General features: G+C 43.7%; 1 protein-coding gene across 2 annotated transcripts in view; it reads left to right on the forward strand.

The window, feature by feature from the left end:
• The first annotated feature begins 42 nt into the window (after window positions 1-42).
• Window positions 43-15,671, forward strand: part of SENP6 (SUMO1/sentrin specific peptidase 6) — a 92,910-nt gene continuing 77,281 nt past the window's right edge. For both annotated transcript variants that reach the window (XM_015411463.1, XM_015411464.1), the window contains exons 1-2: window positions 43-266; window positions 14,796-14,889. In XM_015411463.1, the coding sequence (XP_015266949.1) occupies window positions 194-266; window positions 14,796-14,889 (167 nt within the window). In that variant the 5' untranslated portion in view covers window positions 43-193. The remainder of the gene's footprint in view (window positions 267-14,795; window positions 14,890-15,671) is intronic.

Raw genomic sequence — 15,671 nt, forward strand, 5'->3', positions numbered from 1 at the left:
TAGTCACTGCCCAGTCAGCCTGTGGCGGGGCGAGCCGGGAGAGAGCGAGCGAGCGAGGCTGTAGAGGCGGCGAAGAGGCGCAGGCCGAGGGGAAAGGCCTAGTCCTGTGGCTGCGCCTCTGAGGCGTCGGGGTCCGGGCCAAGACCAACTCCTTGGCGTGATGGTGTGAGAGCGGAGCAGAGGCTGAGGGAAGATGGCCGGTGGAGGAGGTGGTGAAGGAGGGAGCAGAAGCATTAGGGGCGCCAGAACGAGCGTCTTTCTGGAAGGTAGGTCTTTTGGGGCTAGGGCCCCCGGATTCACCCTGCCGGCTGGGTCTGTGTAGGGGGAGGGACTGTATGGTTTCCTATAGATTTTTGGAAAATATTATGGGGTGCAGGCCCAAGGGAGAAGAAAAGGCGGTGTTTACCTGTTCATTTTGTTGGGAGGGGAGGATATACGTGTGTTGAGGAGGTTTAATGGGGGGGGGGGTAGTGTGGTGATGGGTGGCTGGTAAAGGTGAGGAATGAAGCTAATTGAAAAAAGACACTTTTGTGTATTGCCGTTTGCTGTAGTCAGGTTCTCCGGGCAGTGGCCTGCTTTCTTTCTCTCTTCCCCCTCCCTTCTATAAGTAAGCATCTTGTTTTCTAGCTAAAAATAATGTGAAAAGGCGTTTTGAAGATGTTAGGAAGGCGAGGATCTATTCCCCCCTTCCTCCCCCAAATCCCATTTGAGATTATTGCGATCAGAGGTTTTACACCCCCCTCCCCCGCCCATATTTGGTGTACCTGAAAAAGGTAAGGGAAGTGCTTTCATTTGGCCGTGTTTGTGAATAGAAAGCTTTGTGACATTACCTGTGAAAATTACAAAAAAAGAGAAAAAGGTTAGATGTTTGTGTGTATACGTTTTAGATCATTCATTGTCATTTTAGGATATACTTATTTTACTTAATTACAAAAAACGGAGGCTTTAATGAACTATGCAGAAATTTTCAAGACAAGTTAATTTCTTGTTTTCCTGCATTGGAAGCATACTTTTTTCCTCCTGAAAATTATTTTTTTAATTAGATAGTGGGTTAGGGAATGGGTGTTAGCGTCCCATATTTTACTGTTTTATTTATGAGAGTGTGTATTTCTTCAGCCAATATGTTAGCTCTTAAAATAAGTATTGCTGCTGTGAATATATTAATTCTTTCCCCCGGAATTGATTAGTGAGACTTCCTGCTGATTCTTCAGAGTGTAGGATGAGGAATCTGATCTGAAAGCAGGTTCATTCATTACTTTTTTTTTTTGCTCACAGAGGACTTTGGGCAAAATGATGTTGGTTTATCATTTATGAAGATAATTTTTTTCTTGTTATGGTTGCATAAGTTCTATACCAGATATGATGCAGATTTTGTGATTGTCTTCTTTAGTTATAAAGCAACAAATGAAATGGCCTTAAAGTACTGTGCTTAGAATGGAGTGAACTGGTTGGTGTAGCAGTGCAGATACTGAAAATGACACTGCATTATTGATGTAATCTAACACAACATGTTAAAGCTTTATTCACAAATGCAACCATCCATGTTGATGACTGCCTAAAATGCATGGTTCGCTTGGAAGGTTGTTTATATGAAAGTTGGTATGAAAGGAGTTTTTACTACATTATTTAAACCCCTCCAGAAAGATGTGATAACATGGTGAAAATTGCTGTAATGATATGGAAAGTTGCTTTATCATGTGTAGCAACTTTCATGCAGCTTTGTTTCAAATGGCTATTCACAAATATGTTTGCATTTGTGATATGATACTATATCTATATTAGGGGCTGTGTTATCAGAGAGTAAGCATGTATAGATGTTCACATCTGATGTTATCAGTACCATCTAACTTTGTAAATTCCATAGCAGCTGATTGATATCCAGGACAAAGGAAAAACTTTGCCAGCATATTCCCTACTTGGACCATTAAGTTCCCACACTGTTGCACATTTGCAACCAACAGGAACAAGCACTCCACTTGTATGGATGAGTTCCAGTCTGTTGCAGCCTTTTCCAAAGCTAAATCTGCTGGCAGGGGGATACTCTGCAGCCTTTCCCTCTTGGTAGAGGGAGGTTACATACTCTGCAGCCTTTCCCTCTTGGTAGATTTACACATTAGGAGGAGGTTACTAATCTATTGGCGCTGCGGTGGCTCAAGTGGTTAAGATGCTGAACTGCAGGCTGTGGAAGGTCGATAGTTCAGCAGTTCGAGACCCGAGTGTGTCGCATGACAGAGTGAGCTCCCGTCTCTAGTTCCAGCTCTTGCCAACCTAGCCGTTCGAAAGCAAGAAATTGCAAGTGGGAAGGTAACAGTGTTCCATGCGCCTTGGTGTTTAGTCATGCCGGCCACATGACCACGGAAATGTCTTTGGACAGCGCTGGCTCTTTGGCTTTGAAACGGAGATGAGCACCGCAACCCTAGAGTCAGATTTGACTGGCTTTCGAGCAAGGGAACCTTTACCTTTTTTACTAATCTATAGTTCAACATGGCAAATTTGAAATGATTCATAAGGAAGTGATCCAACCTTTTCTTTCAAGCAGTGTACTTGCAATGTCTAAGGCATTGTGAAAAGTGTTATCCTGTTAATGGTATCTTGCGCTCTTAAAGTGTCTGCAAGATGACTTAGGGTCATACTGTAGCTGTGAGTCCAATTTTAAGGCCTTGCTTTGTTCACTGCGGCAGTGATCTCCAGCCTTTTTGGTATGGTAACCCACAAGTTCAAATTTACTTGGTATGGAGACCCACTTGGGGAAAAAAACCAGCATTCACAAATCATTAAAACTGCAAGAGTCTGGGACCCACTTTCACAGGCCTCTCCGACGCACTTCTGGCTCAGGACCCACAGGTTGGGAAACACTGCACTTACAGGACAGTAAAGGCTTGCATTTTGCATGGTTCTTTAGGTTATTTTGGTCCCTGCCACACGGCAGGGAAAAGGACACTCGAACTGCGGCTAATGTGAGCCGCAGCAAAGTTGAGACGGCGCGGCGGGATCTCACAGATCCCCCGAGCCGCGGCGCCGTCGCTCCCCAGCTCCCCAGCACGATCAGATGCCGGGGAGAAAGCGACGGTGGGGAGGGGAGCCTGATGAACTGCGCATGCTCACACATGTGCAGTTCGGCCAGGAGCCGGGGATGTGCCGGCGCAAGGATGCGCCGGCGATCCCACGGTCAGCGTTGCTGCGGCCCTTCAAAAAGAACCACCTCGGTAGGTGGTTCTTTTTTGGTGCAGAGCAGCGCTGGAAGGGCCGGATCTGGGACGGAGACGGTACGCTTCCCAGATGTTGCGGTGGGATCGCGCCCGTTTGCTCCGCCCCCGTTCCGTCCCGCTCCTGGCCCAAAAGGCCTGGTATGGACAGGAACTTTGTAGACTAAAATGTTAGGGCTTAATTTTTGTCAAAGTAAGCCACTATAAATCAAAGGAAAATGTTTTAAGATTCTTTAGATGTTATTCCTTTATCCTGTATGAAAAGCAAAAATCCAGGAACTTTTAATGTATAGTTGTATGCTAAGGTCTCTACTGCAGAATCTCCATAGAGACATAAATACCACAGTTACCAGGGAACAGAGGTCTGCAGCCGGTGAACTGGCTGGTTATTTTAAATCTGTGGTGGCAAACCCCCCCCCCCCACTTTTTTATTTAGACCCCAAGTTGCTGTGAGAGCCACAAATGTCAGAACACATATCAGGATCTGGACATATGTAGTATTACGTTATCTTTTAATCTCATCTTTTCTCTGAGGAGCTCAGAGAGGCGTACATCATTCTTCCCTCCTTCATTTTACCCTCACAGTATCCCCGTGAGGTAGCTTTGGCTGAGAGAAGGACTGGTCCAGTGTCACCCAGCATGTTGTTATGACAGAGTGGTGGCTTGAAATCTGGGTCTCCCAGGTCCTAGTCCAACAGTCAAACTACCACACCATGCTAACATAACAATACTGTGGTCTTATAATTTTCTCTCATGCTGGCTCATGTCATTCCTTCCAATAGCAGACAGCCCTTAGGCTATGGCTGTGTATAGTTCCTCTTTTCTTTATGTCTCCATCTTTTGCTGTTTCATTGGGTCCCTCCTTCTCAGGTTACTACTTATTCTTTATAACCTTCTTTTAACCACTCACTCTTCCTCATCTCCCTAACACTCAAATTGTTCTTCCCTCATGGCATACCATCCTTCCTATTAATAAGCATTGTGAAATTTCTTCAGAGCCCCCTCTTGAATACCACCTCAGTTCCATCTTTTCCCTCAAGTTACACTTCCACCCAGGATCTGTTGTCTTTTAATACTATCCAAATTGACAGAAGATTAGTTGCAAGCTACTTCCCCCCTGAACAGGGAAACATCCTGATCCGAACACCTGTTCAGCCTATGTATTGGAAGCATTGCTGTCACAAGCACAATATGATGTATATTAAATTAATATATTGGGATTAATTGCAGGATATTTTGGCTAGGATATATGTGAAAGCATATAATGAAAGTAGTACACACCATTTTCGACAGACTTGTAGGAGCTGTCTCACTCATTACAGTCATGATACTAATTTTAATCCATGGGTGGCTGCATTTATCTGGATTCATGATGTTTTCTTAGTCTCTTACAATGGTATGAGACCAGATAAAACATAACTTCTAATCTAGTCAGTTTCTCATCTGAGTGCAAAATAGATGTCCTAGAATGAAGGAGGGGGTCGATTTAAAACTAATAATATTCTTCCACTATTTTTTTAAATTAAGGGGATATGTGTACTACTATAAAAGATATATATATATTTAAATGTTTTATGAACTGCTGGGAGTTAGTTTTCGCTTTTTCTGGGTTTTGTTGAAGGCACCACAAAAACCTGAATATCTGGTTGACTTGAGGCTACAGCTGGGGAAAAAATGAACATGTGTATTGTGGCCAGTGATAACTTGCAAAAATTAAATCCATTCTGCAAAGTTATCATCTGTGTACAGCCTAATTACACAGGTTGCAGCAAATAGTCTTACTATGCTAAAAGTACAGTCAATAAACATGCTTGGTGGCTGTTTCTTGATTGTAAAAAGATCTGCAAGATACAGCTTTTGAGGGATTATTGGGCAGGTGTGTGTGAGTGTGCTGCAGCATGCGCTGTTTGTCATAATTTCTCTCACATTCAAAGAAAAGCAGCATACTAGAACAAATCCAGTCAGTGAAAGTGTTTCCTCTTGAGTTGCCTGTGTCATTGACTTATTAAAAATGATTTTCATCATTGGAACTAACATAACATAACATACTCTTATGGAAATGGTTTCTTAAAAGTGAAATATTGGTTATACTGAATTTTAAACAATGCTTTTGTGATAAAAAATGCAACAAAAATATAGAAGACTAATTTGGCTCTGATAGCAAGTTGGAGATTCTGTGCTCTTCTTTGGTGGTTTGCCCAGTTCTTCTAGCTAGATTTGCCTTGTAATATATGTATGAGGTTGAAGGCTACCTCTGCTGCAAAGTTACCTGTTTCAGTGAAAGCAACAAGGACCACATCTAGTGTTGAGTGCCACAGCAGCTGTATTTGGAATGGAAGAACCCAGATATATGGTAATGTTTGGACTTCTTCCCACCTATGTCCCATCCCGAGAGATGTTGGTTGTGGGGCTAGGAATAAATATCCTTCTCCAGTCTATCTGTTCTGCATGATTATCTCGTAGAACTAAATGTAGACCTGGCTTGAGTGACTGAGACTTGGATGAGGGAGGGTGAAACTGTTGCCCTGAACCAACTTACCCCACCAGGGTTCTTGGTCCTTCACCAGTCCTGGACCAATGGGCGGGATGGGTAGCTGTGCTCATCTGGGAATTTTTCTCCTTCAGGGTACTCCCTGCACCAGAAATTGCCAGCATTGAATGTGTTGGCCTGGTGTGGGAGGCCAAGGAGAGTTTGGCTATCTGGTTGGTGTACTGACTGCCTAACATACCAGCAGATACCCTGCCGAGATTGCTGGAGACTATATCTGGTTGGGCATTGGAGTTTCCAAGGTCTTGGTCTTCAGTGTACATGGCGATGATGTGGCACCCATTCAGGCACAGGACCTAGTGTCGTCCACGGCGGCACTGGGACTCTCCCAGTTTGTATTGGCTCCTACACATCAAGCAGGCCACATGCTGGATCTGATTTTTGGGGTGGGGATAAATGTGGGTCTGGTAACTGCAGAGACAGTTCTACAGTCAAAGCATTTCACCCTGAAGGCCCAGCTGAGTATGCCAAACGCAACCTGTTTAGGCAGCAAGCAGATTTATGCTCACATGCAGAGTTCAGTGGACCTGATTTGGTTTCAGGACACTGCAGGATCCAATGCCCCGGTGGCTTGTTGGATGAGCTGGTGGAGGATTGGCATAGCTGACTCTCTGAAGTCATTGACAAGATCGCTCCCCAGTGCCCTCTTCACCCTTGTGGCAAACAGGCCCTGTGGTATGCCTCAGAGCTACAGAGGATGAAACAAGAGCTAAGATGGCTAGAACGTGGGTGGCAGAATATTCATGACAAAGCAGAAAGAGCATCCTATAGGACATTTATAAAAGCATATGAGATGGCAATGAAGACCATTGTATCTGCAAACTATCACCCAAAGGTAGGGCAATTTGGTCATTAACTTCATTGCCACAAGTCAAACAAAATGATAAGGAATTGGCTATTGGGTGTGAGGCATTTGCAAGCTATTTTGCAGATAAAGTCTTATTGATCCATCAGGACCTACCAACTGCAATTGATACAGTAAAAGAACTAGAAGTGCCTTGGTTGTCTTTGGGTCAATATTTGGACCAGTTCAGCTGACTCGCCCAGGAGGAGGTCAGCAAGATTATGCTTTCTCCATAATCCAGTGAATGTTGGCAATTTGATTTCTAGTTCATCTCCTTGAAACCCAGCTTGTACTTCTGGCAGTTCTCTGTCCATGTACTGCTGAAGCTTAGCTTGTAGGATCTTGAGCATGACCTTGCTAGCATGTGAAATGAGTGCAATTGTGCGATAGCTTGAAGATTCCTTGGCATTGCCCTTCTTTGGGATTGGAATGTAAACTGACCTTTCCCAACTGGCCAATGACCTTTCCCAACTGACCTTTCCCAACTGGCCAATGTTGCGTTTTCCAAATTTGCTGGCAAATTGAGTGCAGCACTTTAACAGCATCCTCTCTTAAGACTTTGAATAGCTCAGCTGGGATACCATCACCTCTGCTAGCTTTGTTGTTAGTAATGCTTTCTAAGGCCCATTTGACTTCGCACTCCAGGATGTCTGGCTTGAGGTCAGTGATTACACCATCGTAGTTGTCAAGGACATTGAGGTCCTTCTTGTATAGTTTGTCAGGCCCCGCCTCAGCTCCTGGGGGAGCACCTCCAGTGGCCGTGACGTCCCCTGAGTCCGAAATGGGAGGGGCCAGTTCTGGCAGCTGAAGCCCTCACAAAGGGGTGGGGAGGAGGAGTCTCAAAGTCAGGGACGAGGTTATCAGCACCTCATAGGTCCTTCTGTCAGCATGGGCATCGGCTCTCAGCTCCTCCGAGCTCTGGGGTTGCTCCTTCTTCTCTCTGAGCCTCCACTCCCCTCTAGGCCTTGGCTTCAGCTACTCCTCCCTGACTCCTCCGTCCCCACGTCCTTTTATCTCCAGTCCTGGTCCCAGAACTGCCCCTCTCCCCTGGTGCTCCTCCCTCAGCTCAGGCTCCACCCCTTAATATGTCAGGATGCCTTTGGGCCCGGGCCTCTGGTTGTCCGGGCCTGTGGCCGTGCTGCCTCGTTCGCAGCGTTGCTCAGGCTGGAGGGTGGGGCAACATCAGGCCGACTCCTCGGGGCCTCCTCCGGCCTCGTCGGGCTGGGTCATATCTCCTAGCCGGCATCATCGCGGGACCCTTGGACCTAGGGCCATACGCGTCAAGGTGGAGTGGGTGTCCTCGTCGCCCTGCCGACTGTGTCATCTGCGCCTTCTCTGCCTTCATCTTGGCGCTGCAGTTCCTCTGTCTGGCGGGACGCTTGATTCCAGACTGGTGAGTGGGGCATTGTAGGGGCATCCAGGGTGTGGGGCCCGAGTCCCAGCATCCCAGAGCCAGGACATAGTTCTTCTGTGTATTCTTGCCATCTTTTCCTAATCTCTTCTGCTTCTGTTAGGTGCCTACCATTTTCGTCCTTTATCATGGCCAGCTTTGCATTGAACGTTCCCTTGATTTCTCCAATTTTCTTGAAGAGAACTCAAGTCCTTCCCATTCTCTTGTTTTCCTCTATTACTTTGCATTGTTCATTCAGGAAAGCCTTTTTATCTCTCTTTGCTGTTGTCTGGAAATCTGCATTCAGTTGGGTAAATCTTTCCTTTTCACCTTTGCCTTTTGCTTTCCTTCTTTCCACTGCTATTTGTAAAGCCTCATCAGACAGCCACTTTGCTTTCTTGCATTTCTTTTTCTTTGGGATGGTGGTGATTGCTGCCTCCTGTACAATGTCACGAACCTCCATCCATAGTTCTTCAAGCACTCTATGAAATATAGTCCCTTAAACCTATTCTTCATCTCTACTGTATATTCATCAGGGATGTGATCTAGGTCAAACCTGAATGGCCTAGTGGTTTCCCCAACTTTCCTCAGTTTAAGTCTGCATTTTGCAATGAGTAGCTCATGATCTGAGAGCTTCTCCGTCTTTGACTGCAAATGATGTAGTCAATCTGATTTAGGTGTTGCCCATCTGGTGATGTCCATGTGTAGAGTCGCCTCTGAGGTTGTTGGAAGAGGGTGTTCGTTATGACTAGTGTGTTCTCTTGACAAAACTGTTAGTCTTTGCCCAGCTTCATTTTGTTCTCCAAGGCCAAACTTGTCCGGTTACCTTTTGACTTCCTACTTTAGCATTCCAGTCCCCTATGATGATGAGGACATCTTTTTTTGGTGTTAGTTCTGTGAGGTGTTGTAGGTCTTCATAGAACTGATCCATTACTGGCCTAAGACCTCATTACTGGATGTAAATATGCCTACAGGAGTTATATTATTTTGAATGTACTGTTGAGCTTCATAATTAATGAATAAGCTGTGTTCTTGTTAATGATTCATTCAAAAATACTCTAAACATTTATACTTAGCATAATATAAAAAGGTTAAAAAAATTGTAAAACTGTACACGGTGATTTAGTGTTTTACTTAGTTGTTCTTGGGCCTAACAGCGGTGTTTGACATGGTTGAGTACAATCTTCTGACCCATTGCATTGCCAGTGTAGGGGTATGTGGGACTGCCTTACAATGGCTTTCCTCCTTTCTCCATGGTCAGGGACAGAGGGTTGTGCTAGGTAAGAGGATCTGCGGCACCCACTGGAATGCGGTGTGCTGCAGGGGGAGATCCTCTCGCCAATGCTGTTTAAAATCTATATGTGCTCCCTCGCCCAGCTAGTCCGGGAGTTTGGGCTGATGACACTCAGTATGTTGATGACACCCAGCTCTATCTGATGATGGACAGCCAGCTGGATTCCGTCCCAGAATCCTTAGACAGGGCATTGGGGACCGAGGCTGGGTGGCTAAAACAGAGTCAGCTGAGATTAAATCCAAAGACGGAGGTCCTATACCTGAGCCATGGAGGAGTGGGATCATGAATCAAGCTCCCAACTCTTGGTGGGGTGCTGTTGTTGCCAGCGCAGAGGATGAAGAGCCTGGGTGTGGTCTTGGAAGCCTCACTGTCGGTGGAGGCCCAGGTGAACACAGCTGTCAGATAGGCCTTTTATCATCTTTGGCTTCTCAAACAGCTGGTTCCCTCTGTCTCCTCCTGGGACATAGCTACAGTGATCCATGCAGTGGTCACTTCCAGGTTAGATTACTGTAAATACACTCTGTGCGGGGCTCCCCTTGAATCTGACCCAGAAATTGCAGCTACTGCAAAATGCGGTGGCACACCTTCTGACTGCAACATTTGTGTGGGCACGCGTTCAGCCGGTGTTATGCCATTTGCATTGGCTGCCAGTTCAGTACCGGATCTGGTTCAAGGTTATGGTACTAATCTTTAAAGCCCTATGTGGCCTGGGACACATCTGCTGGTAGTTTCTGGCCTGAATGACATCCACTTAGCCTCTGCCCTGGCTCTGGCCAGGTGGAACATGCTCCCACAGGAGATCAGGGCCCTGTGGGATTTAATGCAATTTTGCAGGGCCAGTAAAACTAAGCTGTTCCATCAGGCCTTTGGTTGCAGTGGTGGACATTTAAACGTTTTGGTCTCCCCTGCCTACACTGTCTGGGTGAACTGCTCTTTCTAGAGATCACCATGTCATCTGCTGAGTGAGTGCTTTGTCAGCCTATGCCCAGCACTGGAGGTGCCTGTGGATCCTGGAAATTGAAATTTTCTGCCATTCGTTGCTGTTTTTAGGAATTTTAACTTTGTATGAATTTGTACTTATATTTGGATTTACTATTATTTTTATATTTTAAGTGTTGAGACCCAGCCTGAGCCCACTTGCAGGGAGGGTGGGATATAAATCCAATAAATAATAATAATTTATATGCCCCAAATGGTCACCTGACTCTATATACTGTAGTTATTATGCTGTCTGGATTCTAAGTAAGGCTTCTTTCCTTTTCTGATACAGACTGTGTCCAGGAATAATTTTTTGTGAGTGAACATAGTAGGCTTGCAGATGTTTGTGCCCTCTTCGCTTTAAATTGTGGGAGAGGTACTGATTTCAGAACATTCTTGGGTATATTTCTACTCTTTAAAAAAATCCACAGGTGTAGGCAAAACCTCATGAAGAGGTATCTTCATTTTGGAGCTGTCCAATGGGTACTTCATATTCTTGTTCTACTATAATGGTACTATGCATTATTATACAGATTACAGTATCTTACAAGTTAATGTATGATTGATATTGTTGGCAGTTATTACAGTGTTGCATGCAATCCAGTGTTTGAGCTGAAGAGGTAAGAGATGCTGCTAAAGGAAAAAAGACACCAATGGAAGTGAGATAGCAACATCTTAAATTGTTCCAGGATCTTTGTTCCCTGGGGTCAGTTCATACATATGAATTATTCAGAAATGTTCAGGAGGGCATTTTCGTAAAGGAATTAGAACTGTAGTGGGAGGGAAAATTTAGAAATGTGTTTTTATAAGGGAATAGGGTTGTAGTCGACTGCACTTTTTATTGTAGGTATCAGTCATTTACTGCATTGTCTCTTGCCTTAGTCCAGTGGTTTTTGGGCCACCGCCCCTTGGTTTCATAAGTTCATCCCCAGGGTCCCCTACCCTATAAAAAGCATTATTTAAAGTACTGTTGTGCATGACTCACTAAGGAAGATAATAACTATAGAATCCAAAACAGTAACCATTAATGGCACATCTATTTAAAATCCAATTAAAGCTTTATACTTTAATTTATTCAGCAACATTGATGAGCTTGATTCAAAGTCTATGTCAAACATCGCCCTGCTTTGTTTGCCATGGTTGCTGGGGGGAGTAGAATTCTTCAGGTGGGGGGGAGTGAGTGTGGAGTGTGTGGCTGTACTATCTTAGAAGAATAATTCTTCTGAAGAAGCTTTCCTCTCTCCCAGAGGAAAGTCCTTGAAACTTTCAGTGCCAGCTTGCTTGTGTAGATAATGGGGTCGTATATTTCCCAGGTGAAAGGGGGGTAGAGTTGCTGGAGCTAGGTGGAGTGGATGTGACGTATGAGTGGGCCGTAGAGAGCCAGTTTGGTGTAGTGGAAGGGAAAGGCATTTGTAAGACGCTCTGAGACTCCAAGTGAAGGGCGGGGTATAAATCCAATCTCTTCTTCTTCTTCTTAGGAGGGGTTACGTTTGAATTACCTATATCTGATTGTACGCACCAAAACCACTAGAACTGACACAGTACTATTATGACCTGGACCTTGCTTATAACTCACTAAACATATCACTGCCAAAGAGAGTGTTGTTGAGAATAACTTGCCCAGGAGTCTGACAGTCTGATAGTCATTTAGCAAGAATCATAGATACCACATTTAGTAAGTACTTCACTGTTCAGTAAATTCTTAATGCGATGGAAGGGCTTGATGAAGTGATACCAGTTTTCCATTGTCTGGTTTAAAATCACTCAGCAGCAATGACTTTACATTGCCAAGTTCAGTAACCTGGAGTAGATATCTTCACTTAGAGAGAAGTTGGATGACCAAATGTGATATTGGAAATACAACAAGGGGCTTCTTAACCACTGTCCATAGTGCTGGATAGTGATTAGAAATTTCCTTCTATAATCAAGTCTTGGTATGATTTCTTAAGTTCTAACTTCAGCACACTGTCATTTTGTAGCTCAGTTAGTTCTTCCTCCACCATTCCAATTTCCTCAGAATCTGAAAATGGGTTTATAACCCATCTTTCTATCAAAAGAAGAGTGTCAAATTTCTCAGACATATATTCATGCAGCATATCCAAGTAATAACAAAAACTTGCAAATCATAATCTTGCATCCCACCTTTCTCTTCGAGCTCAGGCAGGCTTGGAAATTGGTATAGCCTGTGATAACCTATATGGCATTTGAATAGAGTTAATTTTTAAATAAATGTGTAGATGACAGATTTGGCCTTAATAAGATTGATCTCATTTCCTTGCAACTGTAAATTCATTTCAATGAACTTTGCAAATAGTTTTGATAAATAAGCAGTGCCATGCCTGATACCTTTGACTTCGTCACTGAGTAAAGCATTCATGTCTGAGAAAAACTCTGCAACACTGTCAAAAAGGTCATAAAAGTATCTCACACAGTTGTCTTTTGGTAGTGAGCTGACTTCAGTATGAAGCAGCAAACATTCAAAACCGCCATTTGTGCCTGCTCCTGGGCTCCCAGCGCGGTGCTCCGGCGAGCTCTGGGCCCAAATGACTCCTGATCTTGTATCCCATCTTTCTCTTCTAGCTCAGATAGGCTCAGAAATTGGTATCACTCACAACAGCTTATATTGAATTTGAAGAGAGTTAACTTTGAAGTAAACATAGAGATGACAGATTTGACCTTAATAAGATTGACCTTACTTCCTTGCAACTGCAAATTCAATTCATTGAACTTTGCATATAATTCTGATAAATAAGCAATGTCATTTCTGATGTCTTTGAGGTCATCACTGAGCAAAGCATTTGTGTCTTTAAAAAACCACAACAGTGTCAAAAAGGCTGTAAAAGCATCTCACACAGTTGTCTTTTGATAGCCTATGAACTTCAGTATGAAGCAGCAAGCATTCAAAATCTTCATCATTCTCAACACACAGCTCCTGGAGTAACTGCTCATTGCGAGCATAGGTTTTAATTTTATTCACTGCAGTAATGTCAGTGTGTAAGTACTTGTGAAGGTGATCAGTGAGGTTTTCTGCAACCAAATGTTGGTGGTGTATGACAGTGAATGGTAAATACATTTGTCACTGCTTTTTTCAAGTGAGCAACATATCCCAGTCATCGATGGTGCTCCATCAGTTACACAAGCAAGTATGTTAGTAAGCAGAATTTTCTTGTCTTTGAAGAACTGCTCAACAACTTGAAATATTGACTCTCCCTTAGTATATGTTCTTAGTTGCTTTGCAAATAACAATTCTTGAGCCAAAATTTCCCCTTTTATAAAGTGCATGTAAGTGAGAAGCAAAGATTCATTGCTTGGTAAGTTGACTTATCGAGCTGCAGTGCAACTTTTGTTGTTCTTAGTATGTTGCAGAGTGTATCTTCCACATTTTCAGTCATTTCATGGCTCTGTATGGTGGTGGTGTTGCTGTTCTTCAGGCTTTTTGTGTTGCTGCAGATTTCTGGGGGCTGTGGCTCTCTTGAGGCTCCTTCTCAGGTCAGTCTATTCTCTGCCCTCAGACCCAGATAGCTTCGGTCTCCTTTTTTCTCCTCAGAACCCTCTCTTTTCCCTCAGAGCTCTCCTATGGCTTCCTCTCAGGGACAAAATACCTTTTCCCCGTAACTACAATAGAGAGTTGAATCCACAGGTTTACACAGATATAACTTAGAAATATTAATATTGGGCATACTATGACAAAAAAAACATTTATATAGCTAAACAGCATACTTCATAATCAATAGGTTCAGTAACCCAGAACACAGGAAAATAAATAACACAGAGAGTACTATTCTGTTTAGGACTTATCAGCAAAAACTTGAAAAATGACAAAAAGACAAAAACACATGTGGTGACAACAGCTTCTCAGAATGTGGCATACTAGTCTGACTAGAACTCTTGTGGTGTATTTACTAAAAAGTCCAATAGTTTCCACAAAATTATAGCACTATGCTGAGGCAGAAACTTGGAGTGCCATTTGCCAGCGTCTAGAAAAAGATAAAAAGTTTTACCCTGCTTTTCTCTACCTGAAGGAGTCTCAAAGTGGCTTACAATCATGTTCCCTTCCTTTCCTCATAACAGGTACCTTGTGAGGTAGGTGGGGCTGAGAGAGTTGCAAGAGAACTGTGACTGGTCCAAGGTTACCCAGTAGGCTTCATGCAAACCCAGTTCTCCAAATCAGAGTCCACCACGCTTAACCACTACACCATGCTGGCTCTAGTCTTGTCAACCATAAATAAGTGAACAACGCAGTAAAAGAGGCCTATCTCCAGTGCCCCTCACCACCCCCTTGTCTCTTAGCGTCCCCCTAAAGGGTGATACCATCCACTTTGGGAACCACTGCCTTAGTCTGCCTCAAAAAGTTGCAGTATGTATCAGTTTATTTACTAAAACATTATAAAACAGATCAGCAATCAAATCGGTGTTTAAACAGAGTTGCTTTCTATTAGCTTAGTCATTGAGATGGTTAAATAGTAAGTTTACCCTCTTTGTATGCATTGATTTAGCTTGGGACCAAAAATGATCCTAACTTATTTTCATTTCAGCTTTGGATAGAACACAGTCCAAGCGGGATGGTGGCTTTAGAAATAATTGGAGCTTTGATCATTCAGAAGAAAGTGAAGGAGATGCAGAGAAAGAGTAAGGACATTTTAAACTAGGTGATTGAAAGTAAAAGTGTGGTCAATTATAATAATGCATTACTAAATTGATGAGTCCCTTCCTAGAACTCTGATCTTCTAATGTAAGTGCTATGAGTGTGTCATGCACACCTGTGATACTAATGCACATTTCTCATGAGTGCTTATTTCCCAAAGGTATTGAGAAGTATTCCAGAAACGGTAAATTTACTAAGAACATTCACAGGATATAATGTTATTCCATTACACACAAAACAGCTTTAAGTGTTAATAGGTGTCAGTTCTTCGCATTTACTTCAGCCCAACAGTGGAATCCTATACAGAGTTATCACAGTCTAAGCCCACTGATTTCCATTTATTCATAGCCTAGAATAGAAACACAAGTTTGCCTGCTTTTTCAGCTCCCTGTCTGTTTCTTAACTGAAAGTGAACAATTCCAAATGATGACAGTATTCTTTCTGTGCCTAGTCTAGCATAATTTCTCACACAGGCCAACCAGTTACTATGGAGGGCCAGTGCCAGAGCATATAGGCCAAGGCCTTCCCCTGATGGGGCCTCCTGGTGCTGGTATTGAGAGGTTTGTTGGTAGAAAGTGCTGTCAAGCCACCGCTTATGGAAACCCTGTAGGGTTTTCAAGGCAAGAGACATTCAGAGGTGTTTTGCCATTGCCTGCCTCTGCATCATGACCCTAATTTTCCCTGGTGGTCTCCCATCCAAATATTAACCAGAGCCCAACCCTGCTTAGCTTCTGAGATCTAATGAGACTGGGCTATCCAGGTCAGG

This window comes from Gekko japonicus, unplaced genomic scaffold, assembly GCF_001447785.1.
Source record: "Gekko japonicus isolate JY-2015 unplaced genomic scaffold, Gekko_japonicus_V1.1 scaffold4128, whole genome shotgun sequence".
Lineage (NCBI taxonomy): Eukaryota > Metazoa > Chordata > Lepidosauria > Squamata > Gekkonidae > Gekko > Gekko japonicus.